This window comes from Chelonia mydas, chromosome 6, assembly GCF_015237465.2.
Source record: "Chelonia mydas isolate rCheMyd1 chromosome 6, rCheMyd1.pri.v2, whole genome shotgun sequence".
Taxonomy (NCBI): Eukaryota; Metazoa; Chordata; order Testudines; family Cheloniidae; genus Chelonia; species Chelonia mydas.
The window spans coordinates 105,693,593-105,718,116 of NC_051246.2; the positions used below are offsets into that span (position 1 = coordinate 105,693,593).

Here is a 24,524-nt window from a genome sequence, read left to right on the forward strand (position 1 = left end):
TGGTCAAAGTTCTCAAAAGTCTGAAATGAAATTTAAGGACTAACAAGAGAAACTCCAACACAGGAGCCAGCAAACAGAGCTGTAAACAGGGGAGTTTGAGTGGGAGTTTGCAAGGAAGAGTAAGAGAGGCAGACAGAGGAACAGACAGGCTACTGAAGGGTGTGTGGTGTTCTGGCACTGGTTGGGGGTTTGTTTTTGCTCTGGGTGGTGGTGGTTTGGTTTGGTCTGTGTTCCTTGGACTAACAGGACTTAGATGGGAAGGCTATGACAGATACAGAGGCAGCAGTGGTAGTGACCCAAGCAGTGGAAGACACAATGAAGATGACTGGATGTAGAAGCTGCGGCATATACATGATCCTGGAGGGGGTACCTGAAAAGAGTTTCATCTGCATGAAGTGCTGCCTGGTAGAGCTGATGGAGGAAAAGATCTGAGGATTGGAGATGCAGGTGGAAACTGGTTGAGTTTAGAAGGAGGTTCGAACAGATATTGGAGCAAAGACATGAGGAGGCTGAAGGGAAACGTTCAAATCAAATCTTCAGACTTGCAGATGGAAGCAGGACCAAAGAACTCTGACGGGAGACTGCTGGGTGAGGAAAGTGGACAGTGGAAGCGTGTGACTAAGAGAAGCAGGCAGACGAAAAGATGGGCTAGTGAAGGAGAAATAAAGCTCAGGAACAGGTTTGCGGAGTTGGAAAATGAATAAGGGGCACAACAGGTGCTCACTGAAGGTGAGAGGGCAAGGAAGAAGAGAAGAGCAGATAGTCCTACAGGAAGAGGGGAAGAGTCAATGGAGAAACCACCACCAAATATGAGCCCGAGGAGGATATGGGATGGGTTGCAGAGGATTGCAAGGGAGAATAGAAATCGAGAGGACTTGCAGCCAGAGAGAACAGGGGATAGACCGGAGAATTGCACCATCACCAGGAAAAGGCAGATCTACATGATTGGGGACTCCTTACTGAGAAGGACAGGCCTATAACCAGAGCTGATCCAGAGAACAGAAGGGTGTGCTGTCTGCCGGGTGCTAAGATACAGGATGTGGACCTGAGGCTGAAGAGGATTCTAATGGGAGTGGGAAAGAATCCACTGATTGTCCTTCATGTGGGAACAAATGATATGGGTAGATTCTCGCTGGAACGTATCAAGGGAGACTATGCCAGGCTGGGGAAGACTCTTAAGGAAATGGAGGCTCAAGTGATCTTCAGTGGGATTCTGCCTGTTTCTAGAGAAGGGCAACAAAGGTGTGACAAGATTATGATGATCAACAGATGGCTCAGGCAGTGGTGCTATAAGAAGGGCTTTGGGATGTATGGCCACTGGGAGGCATTCATGGACAGAGGACTGTTCTCTCCGGATGGACTTCACCTGAATAGGGAGGGAAATAGACTTCTAGGATGGAGACTGGCGCAACTGATTAAGAGAGCTTTAAACTAGGAATTTGGGGGAAATGGTTGGGAGATGTCCAGGTAATCTCCATGCCGGATTTTAACATTGAGAGGGAAGAAAATGAAGAAAGAAAGGATACAGCCATGGGTAGGAGAATGGACATAAGGAGGAAGGGTAGTGTAGTGTAGTTACCAGTCTAATAGGTGATACTGGCAGTAGAATGTCTGGGCCTAATTGGGTAAAGAATGTGAGTGAAGCCAAACAGCAAAAATTAAGATGTTTGTACACTAATGCGAGGAGCCTAAGTAACATAATGGAGGAACTAGAGCTACTGGTGCAGGAAGTGAAACCAGATATTATAGGGAAAACAGAAACATGGTGGAATAGTAGTCATGACTGGAGTACAGGTATTGAGGGGTATGTGCTGTTTAGGAAAGACAGAAATAAAGGCAAAGGTGGTAGAGTAGCATAGTATATCAATGATGAGGTAGACTGTAAAGAAATAAGAAGTCATGAAATGGATAAGACAGCGTCTGTCTGGGCAAAAATCACATTGGAGAAGAAAGCTACTAGAGCCTCCCCTGGGATAGTGCTTGGGGTGTGCTATAGACCACTGGGATCTGATTTGGATATTGATAGAGACCTCTTTAATGTTTGTAATGAAGTAAATACTAATGGGAATTGTGTGATCATGGGAGACCTTAACTTCCCAGATATAGACTGGAGGACAAGTGCTAATAATAATAATAGGGCTCAGATTTTCCTAGATGCGATAGCTGATGGATTCCTTCGTCCAGTAGTTGTTGAACCAATGAGAGGGGATGCAATTTTAGATTTGGTTTTGTTGAGTAGTGAGGACCTCATAGAAGAAATGGTTGTAGGGGACAACCTTGGTTCAAGCGATCCTGAGCTAATTCAGTTCAAACTAAATGGAAGGATAAACAAAAAGAGATCTTTGATTAGGGTTTTTGATTTCAAAAGGGCTAACTTTAAAAAATTAAGGAAATTAGTTGGGGAAGTGGATTGGACTAAAGAACTTGTGGATCTAAAGGCAGGAGGAGGCCTGGAATTACCTCAAGTCAAAGTTGCAGAAACTATCAGAAGCCTGCATCCCAAGAAAGGGGGAAAAATTCATAGGCAGGAGTTGTAGACCAACCTGGATGAGCAGGCATCTCAGAGAGGTGATTAAGAAAAAGCAGAAAGCCTACAAGGAGTGGAAGATGGGAGGGATCAGCAAGGAAAGCTACCTTATTGAGGTCAGAATATGTAGGGATAAAGTGAGAAAGGTCAAAAGCCATGTAGAATTGGACCTTGCAAAGGGAATTAAAACCAATAGTAAAAGGTTCTATAGCCATATAAATAAGAAGAAAACAAAGAAAGAAGAAGTGGGACCGCTAAACACTGAGGATGGAGTTGAGGTTAAGGATAATCTAGGCATGGCCCAATATCTAAACAAATACTTTGCCTCAGTCTTTAATGAGGCTAATGAGGAGCTTAGGGATAATGGTAGGATGACAAATGGGAATGAGGATATGGAGGTAGATATTACCACATCCGAGGTAGAAGCCAAACTCAAATAGCTTAATGGGACTAAATCGGGGGGCCCAGATAATCTTCATCCAAGAATATTAAAGAAACTGGCACATGAAATTGCAAGCCCATTAGCAAGAATTTTTAATGAATCTGTAAACTCAGGGGTTGTACCGTATGACTGGAGAATTGCTAACATAGTTCCTATTTTTAAGAAAGGGAAAAAAAGTAATCCGGGTAACTTCCTCTGCAGCATGGGACTCGGGTCACTTGCTTGAGGATTCTCTGCACCTTGAAGGCTTTAAACCACGATTTGAGGACTTCAATAGCTCAGACATAGATTAGGGGTTTGTTACAGGAGTGGGTGGGTGAGATTCTGTGGCCTGCGATCATAATGGTCCCTTCTGACCTTAAAGTCTATGATTTGCAAACTGGGAGATTTCACTGGGTCCTGTAATTCAAAACACCACCACCACTTGCAACTTAGATGGAGCTTTCCATCTTCAAAGTGCCATAATTAAATCAGCAGAGACAGCAAACCATCCACATTTTATTAATGTGAACACAGCATCTTCTTCAGTGTGGTTCTTTTTAAATTTTAACTTTGAATAAATTTGCCAGTTTTTCAATGAAATATATCCCTATGTTCTCTTTTGTTTTTGAAGTAATTCTGCAGATTTGCTTTCATTCTTCTTACTGAAAATCTGACTGGATATCAAAGGCAGTGAGTTTCATGCTAGTTTTGCAAACAGTCATAATGTGGTGTGTTGTTTACACCATTTTCAGAAGGTCTGGTGCTATCAATCATGTAAGTGAGAACTGGACACTCCTGTTTCCAATAGCATTTTTGCATGTTTTCCGTAATTAACTCCTGTAACCACTAATTATGAGCCAAATTCTGGCTCCACTCAAGTCAATGCAAAACCCCCTTTGGCCTCAAGTAGAGGCCTTATCTACACTGTAGCTGCACTCCTGCAAAGTCGTCCCAGGACAGACAAGGCCATGCACTGGCTGTAACAGTCTCCTAGGGACCACTGGCCCAGGATCATTGGAGCACATCACATTTTAATTCTACCCTCTCCCATTCTTTCCTTGCCCTGGAATGTCCCCCCACCAAATGTGGTATTCTGTTGGCTCATGGGGGAATCCTCAGCTGCCCAATTAACACAGCTCTAAGTCTCCCTTGCTATGTGTAAAGATCTAGCCAAGGCTGACAATCTGCTACTATATATCTATACTGACCAAAGTTTGTACTTCAGACCTGTGAGGAGTTGTGTTGAATCCTATTCCCTGCCAGTGCCTATAATTTTCTAAAGTGTACATCAGTCTCAACCACTGCAGAATAGTTCTGAATCTCACTTTAGAACGCATGTACAAGATTCTAGAAGTCTTGGATGCCATGAAAAAAGACATTACCCACCTGATAATTAACAGATTTGTGCTTTCATTCACATCTGTGTTCTTCTGTTTGTTTTCACTAATGTATTCCTAAAATTACATATTTATAAACAAAAATACAATGAAAAAAGTCAAATGGCTCTTAAACAAACATCAAAGACAGTGACAAAGACAACAGCTGATTTTAAGTTATGTACAAAAATCTTTCTAAATTTTACTCCAACAAAATGAGATTTGGCTTCTAATACATTCCCGTTGCAAAATATTGAAAGCAATAATGCCTGTGATATCAACAATAGTGAAACACAAACAGTCACAGACATTGCTGTTTCCAATATTTTGTATTCACAGTGGGTGAAATCCTCTTTGCTTGCACACACTTTGAGTCACTGAGCTTTATGGATGAAGTGTGTGCATTAAATCCTGGCTCCACTGAAATCAATGGCAAAATTCCTATTGACTTCAGGAAGGTCTGGATTTCACCTTGTGTTTGGGAGAGCCACAGTCCCAGCCCAAAAAGGTGAAATGCAGCTACAACATCACCTATTGCCTCTCTGTGCCACATACATCAATCTAGGGCCCAGTGAGGTAATGAACATCTCTTGAGAGAACAAGACAAACCATGTCTACCACTGTGTTCTATTGTGCTATTAATTTCAGTGGCGTAGGACTGAGCCATCAGTCAAGTGGCACGATGCAACAAGCAGTGCAGGTTTGAACCAATAAACCCAATCCTGTGAGGTACTTATGAAATGCTCAGCAATTTGCAGGACGGGTCATAAATGAGGTATTGGGAGGCTACTGCACATAAGATACAGAGCATACATCATGTTCCTTGCTATTTACTGAAAGCAGAAAGTGTCGCTGCAGAATTAAAGAAAACTCACTATGCAAAGAATTGCAGCCTCAGTGAAGTGTCGAGTCACTGACTGCTTCAGAAATATTGAAATTACAATGTAGTCCCCAAATTATAATTTGTATAATTGCATGATTAGACATTCCTTTGTGGATATTCCTAACGACACAAGGTTTGATTAAAAACAACGAGGAGTACTTGTGGCACCTTAGAGACTTAAATTTATTTGGGCATAAGCTTTTGTGGGCTAAAACCCACTTCATCAGATGCATGGAGTGGAAAATACAGTAGGCAGGTATATATACACAGTACATAAAAAGATGGGATAGGTTCCTGGGTAGTGTTTTTGTTGTGTGGTGTGTAGTTGCTGGTAACAAACCCCTGCAACAAACCCGGTTGCCAACTCTGTCCAAATACTATTCAAGGGACACCATCATAGGACCTAACCACATCAGCCACACCATCAGGGGCTCGTTCACCTGCACATCTACCAATGTGATATATGCCATCATGTGCCAGCAATGCCCCTCTGCCATGTACATTGGCCAAACTGGACAGTCTCTATGCAAAAGAATAAATGGACACAAATCAGATGTCACGAATTATAACATTCAAAAACCAGTTGGAGAACACTTCAATCTCTCTAGACTTCAAAGACAGACTCCAACGAGAAACTGCAGAACTGGAATTAATTTGCAAACTGGACACCATCAAATTAGGCCTGAATAAAGACTGGGAGTAGATGAGTCACTACAAAAAATAATTTCCCCCTACTAATTTCCCCCTACTGTTACTCACACCTTCTTGTCAACTGTTTGAAACAGGCCACCCTGATTACATTGCCCTCATTACCACTACAAAAGTGATTTTTCCTCCCTTGGTATTCTACTGTTGAGAATAGCCCACTTCCACTTTAATTGAATTGTCTCATTAGCACTGAACCCCCACTTGGTAAGGCAACTCCCATCTTTTCATGTACTGTGTATATATACCTGCCTACTGTATTTTCCACTCCATGCATCTGATGAAGTGGGTTTTAGCCCATGAAAGCTTATGCCCAAATACATTTGTTAGTCTCTAAGGTGCCACAAAGTACTCCTAGTTGTTTTTGCTGATACAGACTAACACGGCTACCACTCTGAAAGGTTTGATTAAAAATTGTTTGTGTTTTCCTTTAAAGCTTTTATTTATTCCTAATGTCTTAGTGCTTAAACCAGAAATTCTATGACTTTCATTTAATCAACAGGTTTATATTTGGTTGTGTTTGAGCAATCACATATAATTACTTTTTATAATTAGCAGTCTACCATTTACGAGGCCTGTGATTTTAGGAGATAATTAGAAGTAGTGAATGGGAGACACTACATTTTTCCTCATACTAACCTTTTCAGTGGGATTAGGAATCCTTTTTCGGAGGTAAACACTGGAGTCGCTGTAGCTAACCCTGCAAAGTAAATAAAAATAAACTTTAATTTCACAGAGCCAAATTTTCACAGGGGCTTTGACCTCAACAAATGCCCCTGCAATTTTATGTACATCATCTTCAGGATATGCAAAACCTCAAATACACATTCAAATCCATGTTTTTATGCACACAAAATGTTCAGGTGCAATTTCAGAGGCTGCTTTGGAAAATCTGGCCATGGTATGAAAAACTAGCGACATTCCCACTTTGAATTATTTCTGAAAAGCAATATCTTGATAGGTGTTGAAGGTGCACAAACCCCATTAGCTTGAAGTGAGACTATATCCCCAAACTGTTACCATTTGTGCTCTGTTTTCTTTTTTGAACTTATTTTATCATGAAAGGTATTAGAATGGTGGTTAAAAAGCTTGGAGAAACTGAGTTAATGGGATTCTGGAAGTGGATTTCTATTGAGTTTGTTGCAGCTCTGATTAAACTCTTCACCAAAATGAGCACAAATCCATTTTTGTTCAGATATATTCCCTTGCACCTAAACTAATATTCAAAAGAAACAGGAGTGAGAGTTAGCTGAATGTTTCAATCATATATGTATAGATATAATTTGGGACATCAACCATTAAAGTAGTACAGTGGACACAGTGTCAGTGGTTTTCACTCCACTATAAGTACAGCACAGTTGTGTGTTAAACATGTTTAGGAATCTGTTTGGCTTTGCATGTGTAGACAAATCCAGTTGTGTAATGACAATGTCACATTGTTACTGGTTCCCCCAACATGTTTGTGAGTGTAACATAGACAAGCCCAGTGGGGATAACATGTACTAGCTAAATGAGATTTGTTCAGAAACATACTACTGAAAAACAATTTCACATCAAGGCATATTGAAGACTCTATAAAAGTTAATTAGTTACCTGAAAAACTCCTGATAACCAGTGATTTCTTCTTTTTGTTTATCAGGTAACTGTGAAGTCCCCGTTTCTAAAGTCTGAAAATTTTCTGCTTGGATCACATTTTTCTTTTTTTCCTTCCTTTTACTGCTTATTTCTGATCTCAACATTGCTGACGATGTATCCTCCAACTGGTCTACCGTGACCTGTTTTAAAGAGAGAGATTTTCCATTAGACAATGTCAAAAATAATACAGCTCTGCCATGACCCAGCTTTCAGATGTCTAATGTCTAGTCTGCTCTCCATAGCAATGAATTGCATTTAATGCATAAAGATCTCACTCAACAGGATAAAAAAAAATAGTGCTTCTTAGTAAGCAAGTTGTTGCTTAAATGTTGAATGGGGCACATAGGGCTACATCATGCTACCAGTTCTTAAATAAAACTCCTCATTTCTTTCAAAGTGGAATTTTGTATAAGAAATCATGGCACAACATGGCCCCTGGAAAGGATCACTTTAGAATAAGTGTGTCCACATAGTGAATTAGACTGGTGTATCACTTTAACTATACCAGCGTAATTATAACAGTATAGCCTTAACTTTACTCGTGTGATTAGTCCCACTCAAGTTAATATGACTACTTGTGTGAGTAAAGTTACTCAAGTGTGTGAGTGTTTGCAGGTGCAGGCCCTTAGATTTATGCGCTTTAGGGCAGGAATTGTCTTCACTTGTATGTTGTGTATAGCAAGCATGCCGTTGGCCCTCAACAGCAACAGCTGTAATACCTAGGAGCCATCCCAATGACAGAAGGTTTATAAGCCAATATGATCACAATGTCAGCTAGACAGACACATTAGACAGTTATTTTAAATGCTGGTGGTATCCCATGAAAAATTCTCATTTAGGTAGTAGTATTAGGGCTCATATTATATTGCCTGCAGCTGTTATGAGATCATCATCACACATGAGCCAATCTGACATTCCATCCAGCAGAGGGCAGTGGTAAACAATGTTTTGGGAGAACAGACATAGCATATTTACTACAATTATTCAAAAGTCTTGTAGTAAAATTAAGGTGTTGGGGCCAACTTATACAAGCAAGTAGATGGCTGAAATTTAAAAATCAAGATGAGTACCTCAGGATTTTCTGGATTTGTAGAATCTTGAGAGTTTGTGGATATGCTGGTGTCTTCCTTGAGTTCTACATTCGTTCCTGTTAGGGCAGCCTGTACTTTTTCAGAGAAGGACTTAGTGGGACTGTCAGGATCCACTTTCTCCTCTTCCGTGTCCTCAACATCCATTTCTGCTGGAGAGACACTCAGGTTGGTTTGCAGACATGGCTCCAGAATGCCTCCTTCATTGTTTAGTACCAATGGCTCCCCTTCATGCAAATAATTCATTGATAGCTCACCACAGATTTTGCTGTTTTCAGAAACATAAGAGGCAGGACTAGGCTTAGCAAAAGCTTCCAAAACTGCTGATATGGGAACATTGTAATGTGGATAGTAGAAAAGATCGTGTGGAATTACAGAAACTTTTAAAGAATTTGGTGACATTTTAGCTGAAGATCCACCTTCACTATGAATATCAAGATTCTCAGGAATTTTTGTAACTGGTGGGGTTGAATTTTCAGATTTGCAGGGCAAAGATATTTCCATTTGACCTTTGAGATCAGAATCCTTGGGTAAACAACTGGTATCTTGTACTGTCTGAAAAACAGGTGATTGTTTTAGATGTTCATACCCATCTGGAAGTTTAGATATTTCTTCATCTAGTAGACACGAAACATATTTACGTATATCCTCTTCTTTGGAAGCATTTTCCTGTAGAAAAGTTGAAGTTATGGGTTCAGTGTTTTCTACTAGATTTGTTGGTTCATTTGTATGTGCATCTGAAGTCTGAGATAATGGGCTCAAAGAACAACTATCCCATGTTTCGTTGACTAGTGAGTCCTTAATTTCATTGTTGCATTCAGGAGACATCTTTATGGTAAATTCTTTTTTAGAAAATGATTCTGAATCAACTGTGTCAGCAGCATTTTTCTGATCAGTCAAAACAGTTGCTGAAAGGTCATCATTCTGTTTCAGTTGATCATCAGATATGCTCCCTTCATTCTGAATCAGTTTATCACTAAGAACTTCCCAAGAGGAACTGGAGTCAAAACTGATAGATCCTGTAATCTGCAAAGAGGTAGGCCTCTGAAGTTCTTCTGCAGACAACAAAACCAATGACTCCTCTGAGACTCCCTGTGAATGATCTGGTAACGGTTGATTCAATTTGTCATTAAGTTCTTCATGTGCAATTTCTGACTGGAGTTCCTCGGACAAATCGTGGACACAAACCTTTGTAGGAGGAGAGTGGCTCCTTTCATGGTTAACAGTGTACGTACATTCTCCATTTTCATTCAATATCAAGATCTTGCCCTCTTGTTCTGAAGGTGTGTCTTTGATATGGACATATGTGGCTTCAACTGGGATTTTCTTATCAGGATCCGAAAAATCTTCCTGTAAAGGATGATATAGCATTAAACAGTAATTTACATATCACTTTACATTTTCAAATTGCTATAGAAAGAGTCATTAATCAACCCTTACATCATCCTTTGAACTAGTCAAGTAATGAATGTCCCATTTTGTAAGTCAGGAAACTGAATTAACGAAGTTAAAGTGTACAAGGCCACAGAGCAAGTCCCTGGCACAGCCAGATTAGAATTCGGAGATCCCAGTTCTCAATCATTAATTCAATTCACCTCTCCATGCGGCCTCTATGGGGATAGCTGCTTTAAATATATATTAAATACAGAAACTGGAGTAAAATAAACCCAAGAGTCCACTAAATCTATTGTAGATCATATTGATCTGCTAGTCTGATTTTTTTATTTACAATCTGAGCTGGGCAGTTTATCTGAAAAGTAGGAAGAAATTTGAGGTTTTTTTCTCACTCATAAAATACAATTAACGAACCTTAAAAATTGATGGTGTAAAACATAAGTAGCATGAATAATGCAACTGGAGACTTATTAAACATAAATCTGAAGAAAACTAGTAGCAAAGTAACTTGAATGTGTAAGAGCTGCATTTTTATCTGTATGCTACTTGAGGAAAAATAAGAAAACTATCATCCTGCTTCTCGTCGGGAACAAACATCCTTGGAATCTCCTTTTCATACCAAAAAGGTGTAATTTAAATTAGTGATGACCAACCTCAAGAGGTCTGAGGTTCAGATAAGCCCTGAAATGTCTGGCTGCTTATACAGATCTAAATGTGATCTCCCCAGTTCCTACTTCGCTCTCATTCTTTTCAGCTCTTTGAATGACTCCCATCCTTTAATTTCCTGTCCTCTGTTCCACTACAAACTCCTCTACCAGAGCCCCAGAAGGCCCTCTCCATCCCACACATGAAGTGTGCTTATCTACCAGCTCTGTCCCATAAATTCCAAACTGGCCCCTTATCAAAGGTAAGGTCTGTAGTGAAATCATGGTCCCACTGAAGTCAATTGAAGTTTTTTCCACTGACTTCAGTGGGACCATTATTTCACCTCTGCGGTCTTGAATCTGGTACTATGTCTTTTGAGCAACATCACCAATCTGAGCTCAGATCTCATGAGATTTGAAGACAGAAACCAGTCCAACAAAGTCTGCCAAATTGTCTAAAATCCGGGGGTAGATTTTAGCACAAGGATAAATCCTATTAAGGTTCAGGGATGAGAGAGAAGTGGGGTAGTACTTATTTGAATTGATCCTAACTTTTGTAAAACAGCTTTGGGTTTAATGTTTGGATTGAGTCTTATTTTCTCCAAAGCAGTTTAATGGCCCCAACTTAAAACCTAAGGTATCGGATCAGACAAACAGAACAGGAATCACTAAAATCTGATATGGCTTTTAAACCACTTGAAATAAATTGTTTGTAATAGTTCTGAAGGTAAAAATGAGAACACATATCTGACTTCCTCAAGGATGCCATGACAAATTATGAAAATGCTACTTTATGAAAGAAAAGCGTACCCCTTCTATCTCTTGGAAATGCTCCAGAAATTGTGCCACATACGTCATAATCGATTGTTCATCAGGTGACTCAACCATTATATCTGTGGAGAAAAAACACAAAGCACTGGACTCTTAAATACTGAAAGAGGACTTGCATAGAAATGGGCCTTCAGAGGCATATCCTACTTTTAGGATTCACGGTAGAAACATTCTTATGAAAACCCAGACTTATTATTTTATTTTATTTTTGAGGAGAGAAGGCAGAATCCTCTTAATTGTTGATGGAACCCAGAGGATGCCTCAGTCTCCTCCACTTTAATACCCTTCCCCTGCTCCCCAAACTCAAATAAGTCCTAGGTCAGGGTCACCCTTCTTAGGATATTCCCATCGCAGCCTGACAGTGCTACTCTTTCACCAGCAAGTGGTTTTGTTGAGTGACAGACAGTGATTTGTTTCCAGTGAGAAAGCCAGGGATATTCTATTCCTCTAAATGGGTACCACTTGCACGCAGGCATCTGCCCACTTGCCATCAATTGCAGGATCGAGGCCCAACTTCAATTTAGCCTTGAATCAGACAGAATAGGGACAGGTATTACAGTAGAAGTTTCATTTACTCAAGTAGAAAAAAAATGGAAGAGGCAAGGAAAATTTAAAACTAAATTTAAGACAATTCAAAATAGGCAAAAAGGAAAAAAGGGAATTTTAGAATAAGCAAGGACAATTTAAAAAAAGGAACAGAGAGAAAATAACTGGAGCTAGCAAGACGTATGCCTACCATCCTCCTGATCATTTTGCTCATGTACTGGATCCCTTTATCCCGCCCTTTGCTCATTTTGTCTTTTTAGATTGTAAGTACTTTGGGACAAGGACTGCTTTTGTACAGTACCCAGCAAAATGGGGACCCAATACTGAGTAAAGCTAATGGGAACTATTGCAATAAAAATAAAGAGTCATAAGTTTTTAATTATTTGACAGATGCACCAAGGAAGGCTGCTGTGAATGTGTTACCTTCTGGCTCCAGAAGTCTAGGAACACCAAGTTTATCTTGTGCTATGCTGAAAGCATCCTCTAAGTTTTCCCGGGCTGATTTCTCCAAAGCTTGCTTCATGTCTACCAAGTTGGAATTGATTGCTTTTATTACAGCTAAGAAAGCAAGGCCACTCCTCCAACTGCTGGCAAAATCTTGAACTGCAACACCATATCTACATTTTAAAAAAACAAAACAAATATATATTGTAGAAATATATATTAAAAACAACAACCGCCGCCACCACCACCACCCCACAACAAAAGCACTGCCACCTTCTAAAACTCCTGAATTATAAGTAAAGTTGTCTGGCTGTAGTTTCTTGGCTTTAGGACAGTAGGAAACGCTTTCATACAATATAAAGATTCACTGTAAGTTGAGCCAACAGTTTGGCTACCAACTTAGATCAACCTGCTTATAGGAAGTAGTTAACAAAAACAAAACCCACAAGTACTTAGCAACCGTATTTAACATTTACAAAACCAAATGTCTGAGTAATTACTGATTTTACTTTGCGATAGTGTTTTAATGCCATAGTATGGGAAAGGGGCCAACACATAAGCATGTTAAAACCTATCATAAATGAGTCACATTTTGTGTATACTTGGCCTTAAGTATAGAAATTTATGCCATGCAGGATTAAAAAAAAAAAAATCCACATTTGACAACTTTTGCATTTTCACTAGAACAAAAATGAAATACCACAAAGACAGAGAGTTCTGAAAGATTCACGGTTTAAAATGCTACAACCAAGTTTTCACTATCATTGTACTTTGCTGTTTCTTTCTATGGAAGCTATAAATTATTCATTTCCCAACCACTGATTTCTTTCCAAACTGTATTTCTGAGGGGCACCGAAAACACAATAGCCTTTTGATTGCCTTGTTTATCGTTTCCTCATTGGTACTCCACAGTTATCAATGGTATTGGTCAGCGTCTTAGTTCTAGAAATAGGATTTATTCATTAACTTGTTCTTTCTCTGCTGTCTGGATTGGCAGCAGCTGATCACGAAACAACAGGCCAAATTCATCCCTGGTTCAATTCCACTGACTTCACTGGAGTTTCATCAGGGATGGATGTGGTCCAAGGGAGAAGATTTTTAGAACTGACCTTTTAATTTTGCATTTGCAATGTGGGCCCAAGTGTTCCCTTGTGTACAGCAAAGATTTGTACATGTCAATCCCTAATACCCAAATTAATGTAAGTGAATTTTGACCCATCTGCCTTATATAAACTCTGGCTTTTTCTTTACCATTTCTTTATGATTCAGTGGGACTATATGAAAAATCCAGAAGAGACCTCTGCACTATAACAATTTTACACTAATTAATATTTTTGGCCTAAACTACTTGAAATATTACTGACAGGGACAATGTCATTTTAAATCATAACCTAGTTTTATTACAGAGTATCTTGAGATGCTAAGGTCAGATTAAGATGCAAATGTCACCAAAGTTCAAGGGAGTTTTTAATCCTTCATTTATATCTAATCTTTTGATTTACACAAAACACTCAATAGATTGCAAGCACCTCAGGACAGGGAATGAGTCTGCATCTGTGTCTTGCATACTGCCAAGCATACTGATTGCAGTTAACATATAATGCACAATATCGTGAAATCAGTGGTGGATTAGCTACTGGGCCAATGGGGCACATGCCCAGGGGCCCCGGCCAATTCGGGGGGCCCTGAAAAATGGGAGCCCCTGAGCTCTGCCCCCTCCAACACTCCAGCCGGGGAGCGGATACAGGACTTGGGGGCTTGCCCCACTTTACCCCTCCCTGCTGCTCCAGCCAGGGAGCAGGGTTGGGACACGGGCCTGCCCCACTCCATCCCCCCACCCAGTGCTCCAGAGGGAGTGCAGGGTCGGGACGCAGAAGCTTGCAGGGAGTGGACACAGAGTCGCTCCAGGGAGTGGCAGGAGCATTGGGCGGGCAGAGCGGGGCAAGTCCCCGCACCCCAACCCCACTTCCTGGCTGGAGGGTGGGAGAGATGCGGGGGACTGCAGGTAGAAGGGGTGGGGAGGGGCCCCCACTTGCTCTGGTTCAGGGCCCCATAACATCCTAATCCGCCCCTGCATGAAATAAGGAAGATACAGGGCCTGATATTCTGCCAGTTTAAGTCAGTCAGTCAATTTAAACCACTGAAGATCTCACCCAAAATATAAAGTGCTCACTCTAAACCTGAACACACTAAAACAAGGAAGATCCTACAGCATGTGTTATGGTCATAGATTCCTCCCATGGACTACAGAGAGAAATTAGTTTCAACCTCAAAAACAAACCCATTTGCAGCTGGTAAAATGGAGACTCTTCTAAGCTACCAAAAGGAGGTTGGCTTACTTTCTGGTTTTCCTTTGAACCCAGGTTAAAAGGGCTCTGATTGCTTTTCGCTGATCCTTCACTGAAACAGACATGCTTCTCTCTATATTAGGAGTGCTTGGGTGAGATGTGTCTGAGTCAGCCCCGCTGGGCCCAGATGACAGGCTGGACGAGGAGGAGTTCCTATTGAGGTTGCCTGTCAGTTCTTTAATCTGCATTGAAAAAGGTAAACCACAAGGTATTTCAATTCGATACAGACATTCAATCATCCATAAATCCTGCTTTCAGGAAAAGTAACTCTTTTGTTTCCTCTGAAATTCAGTTAACAGTCTAATTATAGGTCTGTGCATTAAAGAATTCAGCAACAACTACACCGACCAGAATAGACCTAACTAGCAGCACCCTTGTTGGCAGTCTCTTCCTTCCTTGGAAGTTTTTAAGGTCAGGCTTGACAAAGCCTTGGCTGGGATGATTTGATTGGGGATTGGTCCTGCTTTGAGCAGGGGGTTGGACTAGATGACCTCCTGAGGTCCCTTCCAACCCTGATATTCTATGATTCTATGATTCAACAGAGATGTTAAGACTGATGGGCAAGGATTCATGCAGTGTTGTTGTAGCCATGTCGGTATTAGAGAGAAAGTGGGTGAGGTAATATCTTTTATTTGACCAACTTCTGTTGGTCCAAGAAACAAGCTTTCAAGGTTACACAGAGCTCAGGTCTGGCAAGGATATAGATATTAGTTTACAGGCCTGGTTGAAAATTTTAAAACAAAAAAATTGTCCTGTGGGAAAATACGTTTTCATTGAAATAAAAGATTTCTGTTGGAAAAGATAGACTTTGGTAGAATTTCCTGTTGAGAAAATCTAAATGAAATGCTAACCAGAGGGGATGGGTTACTTTGCTTTTTAATAATGAGTTCTTCAAGATGTGCTGTCCATATGCATAATAGTGCACTTCAGGTTGTGCATGTGCTCCATGCATCCATAGCCAGAAATTTTTCTCTAGCAGTGTTCATCTGGGCCATGCATGGTCTCCCCACACTCCACACCATGGAGATAAAGGAGGCAGCCAGACCACTGCCATCTTAGTTCCCTCTCTGCCACCAGTTCCAGGTAGATGGTGAACAGGCAGTGGGGAAAGAGGGTGGGTAGTACACTGCAAATGCCAAAGAACTCAAGTGGCAACAAGGTGAGTAACTGGTCCTTCTTCAAGTGATTGTTCCTATGTGCAGTGCACAAAGAGTGTCTCTTTCAAGGAGATGGGTGCCTGAAATCCTATGACACAACAGATTGCAGACTGAACTGCCCTGCCCAAAGTAGTATCAGAAACAGCTGCTGCTTCCACCAGGGCATATTGTCTAGCAAAGGTGTGAACAGAACTCCAAGCTGCTGCTCTTTAGATGTCAGTAGTAGGGACATCTTTAAGGGAAACTACTCATGCTGCCTGAGCTCTTGTCAAATGTGTTCTCACATTGCCTTTGAGGGGGATATTGTTCATTTCATAGCAGAGTAGGATGCATCCTGAGATCCATTATGCCAGCCTCAGGGAGAAAATGGCCTCTCTTTTCATTTGTTCCACCAATGATACAGAGAGCCTAGGAGACTTCTGAAATGATTTTGTCCTTTGGGAGGTAAAAGGCAAGAGTTCTAGGCATGTCCATTGAGAGTCACACTACTTCTTCCCTGCTACAGTGAGGTTTAGGATAAAGCACCAGTAGCTGGATACTTTGGTTAAGATGAAAGTCCAACACCACCTTCAGAAAGAACTTTGGATGCAGTCTCATGGATACTTCACCCTTGAGAAAAACTGTATTGAGAGGGGGGTCTGCCAGGAGCCCCCGATATTCCCTAACTCTCCTGGCCAAAGTGATAGCAACTCAAAATTCTACCTTCATAGAGAGAAGTAGCAGACAGGAATCTAGAGGCTTGAATGGCAACTTAGTCAGGGATGATAAAAAAAGTTAAAGTTCCAGGCTGGTACAGGTTTAGCCACTCTTGAAGAAGTGGAAAAATTACGGGGTGAGAAAAAACAGAATAGGTAACTACCGGTGGATGAAAGGTGCTGAGGGCTGGCAGGTGTAATCTCGGGGGAACTTATAGTCATCAGCCAAATAGGCTTTTCAAAGTACAACTTCCATCCAAACACCATGCCCTCACATGAAGCATGAGTGGGTTGGTGTGGTAAATCCTTCCCTAATTCTCAGTTAAAAGGTGAAATATGCTGAAGATTCCTGACATATTGTTTAACGATTTCTAGGAACCCTTCAGGGCATATTCTGGAGATGGGCATCAGTCATAGTCCTTTCCAACTCGAGGATTTGGATTGCAGATCCAGTGGAGGAGCTCTGGGTACTGGAGGAGATGGCCACAACCTGCCTCTGCTAGTTGATGGTACCGGTGCAAGTCTGGCTTAACTGCTACTCAAGGTTGGGGGTGAAGAGAGATACCGTAGGGAGCTCAGTACTAGCTGAGGTCTCAGTACTTGGTGCTGGGCTCTGGAAAGCTGAGGGGATTCTGGTTCCAGGAACACCAAGAGATCATCTGGAGCCAAGAAACAAGCCAAAGTTGATGAAGTCATTTCTGTAACCCAAGTCACTGAGGCAGATGGCACCAGCAGCACTGATTTTGTAGATTTTGGTGCCCAAGTTCCAACCCTGGTACTGGAAGGTGCTGCAGTCTTGCCCTTCAAAGAAATCCCAGTATGGTCCTTCCCAGTACCAGACCATGAAGCTCCAATGACTTGGTTTGGAATGTGGACTTCTGCCTCTTCTCAGAGGGCTTGGAAGGGGAACCTTGCCTCTTGCTGTTGGGGAAGCCCCTGTTTTCCCTCCCACTTGTCTATCCTGACTCTGCTCTCCAGAGTCTCTCTGAGCCAAAAGAGGGGTGGAAGTCTCGGAACCACCCAGGACTGAAGAAGTGGGGCCTCTCCTGCCTTCTTCAGGCCAATATACAGGCAATCTATATGTTCAGAGGGAACCAAACCCCTAAAACTATCCTAAGTAAATATATTAAAAAACAAAACTAAACATAGACATTTTTTAAAAGAAGTTTAAAAGTTTAAAAGTTCATTTTTTTGCAGAGAGAACCTGAAGAAATCAGCATAGACACTGACGCTCCATCTCAGATCACAAGAGGTGAGAAGGAACTAAGATGGCAGTACTCTGACAGCCCCCGTTGTCCCTACATTGTAGAGGAGGAGGAAAGTGGGGGTGCGTGTGTGGACCAGATGAATACTGCTAGGGAAAAATGTCCAGTTCTGGGTGCTCGGAGCACATGCACGACCTGAAGTGCACTACACAGAGAAAAATCATTCAAGCAGAACAAAGTGTTTCAAAGGGGGTTCCAAAGAGGATGGCTCTAGACTGTTCTCAATGGTAGCAGATGACAGAACGAGGAGTAATGGTCTCAAGTTGCAATGGGGGAGGTTTAGATTGGATATTAGGAAAAACTTTTTCACTAAGAGGGTGGTGAAACACTGGAATGCATTACCTAGGGAGGTGGTAGAATCTCCTTCCTTAGAGGTTTTTAAGGTCAGGCTTGACAAAGCCCTGGCTGGGATGATTTAACTGGGAATTGGTCCTGCTTCGAGCAGGGGGTTGGACTAGATGACCTTCTGGGGTCCCTTCCAACCCTGATATTCTATGATTCTATGATTTCGGGTCAACATTAACTTTACCATCTGCCTTAGGCCTGGTCTACACTAAAAATTTAGATCAATAAAGCTACGTCACTCAGGGGCGTGAATCACAATGCTGAGTACTGCAGCTGTGTTGATCTAACCCCTGGTATAGACAAGGCTAGGTTGATGCAAGAATGTTGACATTGACCTAGTTACTGTCACTCAGAGAGGTGCAGTTCCTACAGAGACGGAGTATGCCATTGTAGCTCCCGTAATGTAGACAAGTCCTTAGCAACTGTGTTGCTTCACTGTACTTGTAGTTCTAGGTCCCTCAACCCCCATTCTCCCCTCTGGGCCCTGCCCCCTGGTTAGGCTACACCTTCTGTGATGCACCAGTTCCTCTCTGTAGCAGAGCTGCTGCAATGCATCCCACAATGCTCAGCCTCAGGGAGAGACCATGGTGCATCTTGGAAGATGAAGTCGGGCTTCTAGACTTGTAGATCACTACTACAGGTGATACCTCTCGATCAGGGTTGTGATACTAGGTATAAAACTGATGTAAGTTAGAGGAGAATCAATCCCCCTGTGCTTTATTTCTGGTCTTTATGGATATAGGTCAGTATTCTGCTGGAACTGAATGATTTTATAGATGTAGTTCTCTTGTCATTACATCATATAAATGGTTTTACCTGAAAAAACAGAATTATATTCCATATTAGTCCAAGTACCAGGGAAGAGTTTCCATCCGCTATTTCTGCTGCATCAATGCTAACCAGTTTTACCTACAGAAAAATAGGTTATAAGCTTAAGGGGATGTGTATATATGGATTACATAAGAAACACACTTTAAATGTAGAAAATGCATCAGCTCAAACCCCAAGACAGTCACAGAACCCTTCTACATCCCAAGAAAGAGTCAGTTCTTGGAATGTGCTAACAAAAAATTGTTCTTGACTCGGTAACTTTTTTTTAAAACCAGTCCATGAAGGCATCAAAAACTGCACACAGTCTCCAGAGCTGTTTTGGACACTCTTCGGAGGCGTCTGCCCTAAAGTCATTACAAGGAAAATGACTGCAAAAGTTAGACATCATAAGGAATTTATATTTACTGGCCTACTCCTTTCTTTAAAGGCCACCTGGGCTGCCAGATTTCTCTCATCTGCAGGGAAGATGCTGTTTTTATACACTCCCTATTTCCCATCAAGCTATACCAGGAATTAGGGTTATAAATATGGCTGCTGTGAGGGACTACAGGTCCCAGCCCCACCCTGTTTTCATGGATCTCAGAGAGGAGAGGAGAGCTTGGAACTACCAAGAGCCAACCTTGTCTCTCACCATGAAGGAGATGGGTAAGTCCTAGTCCACGCTGCTCATTTCCAGCCTCAGTCCCTATAGCCAGGGTCAGCAGAGCAAGTGTAAACCCAGTACCACTTCCCTGAGACTTTACTTCCTCCCCATCAGTGCCAGCATCTCCTTCCCTCTCATACTGGTATTTCTTCCATACAAACTTGGAACAGGCTTGTTCTGGCTCAGAAGGATTCCATTTATAAGCCTCAAAGGATCTGCATATCTCATTACACTTTCTACACTTACAGTGAGGAATGAGACCACTTCAAAATTCAGACAGTTTGGATTAAATACAGTATAAACTTGAGGGGAGGGTAATGTGAACTGAAATCACTTTCTGTGCAAAGGAAAATAAAGCTTCCCAAGACTTCACTTTTCTTTTTAACATGCATCTCCCTTCCCCACACTTTACCATATGGCTTCTTAGAGTTTAATCACTGATCTCCGACAAGATCAAATACAATAATTGCTGGGTTTGCCTTATCCTAGGAGATCCCAAAGTTCCCACATTGTGGTTTCTTTCACATGATAACACCAGGATATTATTCATTTAGACAACGCTGCCTTGTTGTAGGCAAAGTAGCAAAGCAGGAAGCAAGGAAGTTGTCAATATTGCAAATGACCCTCCCACTGAGTTAAAGCCGAATATATAGTCTGTATTTATCACTCAGAAATGTCATTCATATGAATCACTTTATCCCACTACCCTACAGAATTGCAGACTGTGACAGGTTCCACCCCATTTGTGGTTTAATAAATAAACTTCTAGTTCCATATAGCCAAGGCATTTTGCCAACATTTTCATCACCACCCTTCACTCCCAGTTTGGTTTAAGCTGAAATAAGATTAAAATAGCATTTTAACCTGTGGTTTACAGAATAGTTTGCTATCCCAGTAAGAGGACTCCTCTAGCTGTCGTACTTCGAGATTCAGATTTGCTTACAAGCCACAAAATAGATGGTATGGGACAATTTTTTAGACCTATTGCATTTTTTAAATGGCAGTTTGTCTCAGCTGGGATCTCTCAACTGGCGTTTACTGTTGGACTGCTTCCAGTATCAGCTGCTGTCTATCACTGCTGCTTACCTTTGCCAACCCATCCCTGTACAGATGGCATTCAGTTGTAAAGTTTTAGCCACCTACGCTCTTATGGAAACAATCAACATAGATTGGACTGTCAAATTGGCACTCAGTTAAAAAGGCGGATTGTGCCTCAGGAAAGCTCTCCCCACTCTGCTCTGCCTTTAGATTCTGTACATGGATTACAGACTATGACATAGAATGGCCCTTAGCAACAGGGTGAGTGTAGAATGTGATGACAGCAGCACATGTAGAATTTAGTGCTATCAATGGGTGGAGCAACATCGGAAGAGGGGTGTTTTCAGTCCGCCCCTGGGTGTTGACTGGGTTTGTGACTGAACTGTAGGGCGTGTGGGGGTGGACATTAGAAAATGTGTGTCTGAAACTGCTGCCCAAGAGTGTACAGTTTCATAGAAATCCCAACATCTCTCAGTGTTCCAACATCTGAGATGTGGAGCAGTATATTTATTTTAGGGCCAGACCATCCCCTGATGCAGGGTTTTCCTCTGTAGGGGACTGGAACACCAGTGAATTTGGACACAGTTTCTGCCCGACAGTCCCCCCTCACTTCCTATGGAATAAGATGGAGGTTTGCCCCCCAAACCCACAGATCTTGGGAGATCCACTGAAAGCTATGTGCCTCCACCCCCAACCCAGGTCTCCACTGTAGCTCCCCTCCCCCCCATTTCTCCATCTGGAGAGGTTTTGGAGCACAGAGGAGAAAGCAAGCAAGATACTGTTGTCAGCCAGGATGGGCTTACTTGTGTATTTATTGCAAAGCTGGAGAGGGATGACTTCACAAAGATGGGTCATCTCACCAGCCAGCCCTCTTTGTATCCGCAAAGCTTAAAACCCTGAAGAGAGGTCACCCAGGAGCTGCCATGGGGTCAGTGGCAAAGGAGTATACTGCAGAAACAATGTTTTCTCCCACAGCCCAGATCCTCTCTGTTCATGGAAGTGGAGGAGACGGTCTGCAGATCCAGCAGTCCTTACTGAGGCAAAATACTCATGGGCAACAAATCCCACTAAAGGCAATAGGATTTTGCCTTAATAAGGACTAAGGACTGCATGATTTGGCCTTTCACTTTCTCAACCTAGTCACATTCTGTGGTCTGAATAACGTACATTAAACACAGAAGAATTAGGGCACTGAATTTACTGTTTAAAAACGGTGTTTGTTTTAGAAACCTGTTGTACAGGCTTCTATTATCTCACTCTTCTTGTATACACACTGATTGTCAAGAGCTCTTTCCTCTCACCCAATGGCCTGTGATGGGATGTTAGATGGGGTGGGATCTGAGTTACTACAGAAAATTCTTTCCTGGGTATCTGGCTGGTGAATTTTGCCCATATGCTCAGGATTTAGCCGATCGCCATATTTGGGGTTGGGAAGGAATTTTCCTCCAAGGCAGATTGGAAGAGGCCCTAGAGTTTTTTCGCCTTCCTCTGTAGCATGGGGCACGGGTAACTTGCTGGAGGATTCTCTGCTCCTTGAAGTCTTTAAACCACGATTTGTGGACTTCAATAGCTCAGACATAGGTGAGAGGTTTTTCGCAGGAGTGGGTGGGTGAGATTCTGTGGCCTGCGTTGTGCAGGATGTCGGACTAGATGATCCTAATGGTCCCTTCTGACCTTAATATCTATGAATCTATAATCCTCTGAGTTCCATCACTTAATAGGAGGCCACATAACTCCATATTAATTTGTCTCATCTCATGCCTACTACTCTGTGCATATAGCCACTGGAAGAGAGTAACATGGGGCTCAGGGTGACAAGGTGATTCCTGTTTAATTTCTTTTTTTTTAAATGAAACCTATTGCGCATGCTACTAATGTGTTGTTTTTAAATATACAGAGCCTGATCCTGGTCTCAGTTACACTGCTCTAAATCTGGAGTAGAATATATTTTTCAAACCAATGGGGTTACACTAGCATAAATGACAGCAAAATTTGGCCCAATATTCAGGAGTGGGAGGTTTAGGGAAATGGCTCCTGGGCAGCAGTGGAGTGGAACAGAAGAGACACAGTGTCTGGGAGAGCAGAGGCACAGAACAGCAAGGTGAATTAGGTTGGTGGTAGACAAGTAGCAGCTGGCTTCTAGCATAAAGTTAGCAGCTGTAAATTAGTCGCTCCACTTAAATCAGTGACATTGCACTAGTGTACGAGTGGCATGAGAAGAAAGTCCGCTCTTATACTGTTTTGATTGCAAAAGTTATCTAATTTTTCCAGATTTAATTTTCTCCTGCCTTGGACTCATGATCAGCTGCGGCTGCAATTTAGTAGAGAAAGGCAGAACTTGTGATACTTAAAATACTTTTAATCAAAGGAAAAAAGAAAGAAGTCAATTATTACCTTCAAAGTAACTGAAATCAAGGCACTTAGAATCAATTCAGTAAAGTTTACTTGAATTTCTAGTTATTTTCTTTTAATATTGGTCTCCTGATCCTTTAATCCTATTGAACTTTTACGTTATAAAATGAAAACATAATCCTTGTTTTTTAGACTCTGTAGGTGTTCTTCTGCATTTGTGTGTGGTATTTTAGCCTCGCTGTTGAAAAAAGCCAAAACTTTTTTCCGTCAGTGCACTCCTCTTATGGACATGCTGCGTAGAAAATTAGGTGCAATTATATTTACAACAGATACTGAGGAAAGTACGAAATTGAGACCAAGCTTTGGAAATACTTACATTACTATCCTCCAAAAACTTCAGTGCTTTAGCTATGTTGTTCAACCGAAAAATACGGTGGGTTGAGGACTTATATTCATGAAGCTAGAAAACAGAAATACACTTTGTTTTAAAATGCAGACTAGCGATGAACACTTCGGATTATTTAAGTGATTTGTTTAACATGGAGAAACAAAGCACAGAGCCGATCACAATGGTCCCTTCTGGTCTCAGAATCTAAGAATCTCTAAGACAATGTGCGTGTATAAAAACCAACCACCACCGCCACTTTCCCCCGCCCCCACTGTCTTCACTTCAGTGGCTGGCAAAGTGATAGAATCAGTCATGAAAAAGGGCCAGTGCATAGCTTAGTGGGTTAATCATTTAGGCTTTGTCTGCATCAGTGTTTCTCCATGACCGGTTAGTGGACTAGTGCCAGACCCTGCAATCTCCCTGACACAGTTTAGGAACGCAGTAAGTCAGTCCCCGGTATCAAAAACGTTGAGAAAAACTGGTCTACACTATATCTTTTAACCGAGTTTATAATTAGTTAGTGGCATGACTGGTTCTAAACAGTCCGAACATGACATGGTTAAGACTTAGTTAATAATCATCGCAACTAACAGCATTTCACCCTTGCCCGAGACCTACGGCTTGTTTTCACTGCTAAAAAATCCCTAATTTTTACCGTGAGGTAACTAATGAGCAGGAGCTATCCCAAGGTAAAACACATGAAGCCCAGGCACGGTAGTTTTAACATGAGGTAAACAGCCAGGGGTTGATCTTGGCACATTTATCTCATGATAAAACTAAATGCCTTGTCTTCACTGTATTTTTACCTCAGGATAGCTCACACACACATCAGTTACCTCAAGGTAAAAAACCCACCTTTGTTAGCAGTGAAGCATGAAGGCAAGTCACTACCTGCCCCATGGCCTCGTAACTCCAGTCTGGTGCACTGTTTTTTGTTATGTGGATAGACTTCTGCCTGTGTAAC

The 24,524-nt window shown here is 41.7% G+C and overlaps 1 protein-coding gene across 2 annotated transcripts in view; it reads right to left on the reverse strand.

The window, feature by feature from the left end:
* CLMN (calmin) overlaps nt 1-24,524 on the reverse strand; it is a 103,101-nt gene that overhangs the window by 7,456 nt on the left and 71,121 nt on the right. For both annotated transcript variants that reach the window (XM_037900900.2, XM_043549265.1), the window contains exons 4-12: nt 23,549-23,632; nt 19,125-19,217; nt 14,838-15,028; nt 12,478-12,671; nt 11,488-11,570; nt 8,621-9,988; nt 7,509-7,690; nt 6,555-6,615; nt 4,338-4,405 (exon numbers count right to left, since the gene is read on the reverse strand). In XM_037900900.2, the coding sequence (XP_037756828.1) occupies nt 4,338-4,405; nt 6,555-6,615; nt 7,509-7,690; nt 8,621-9,988; nt 11,488-11,570; nt 12,478-12,671; nt 14,838-15,028; nt 19,125-19,217; nt 23,549-23,632 (2,324 nt within the window). The remainder of the gene's footprint in view (nt 1-4,337; nt 4,406-6,554; nt 6,616-7,508; nt 7,691-8,620; nt 9,989-11,487; nt 11,571-12,477; nt 12,672-14,837; nt 15,029-19,124; nt 19,218-23,548; nt 23,633-24,524) is intronic.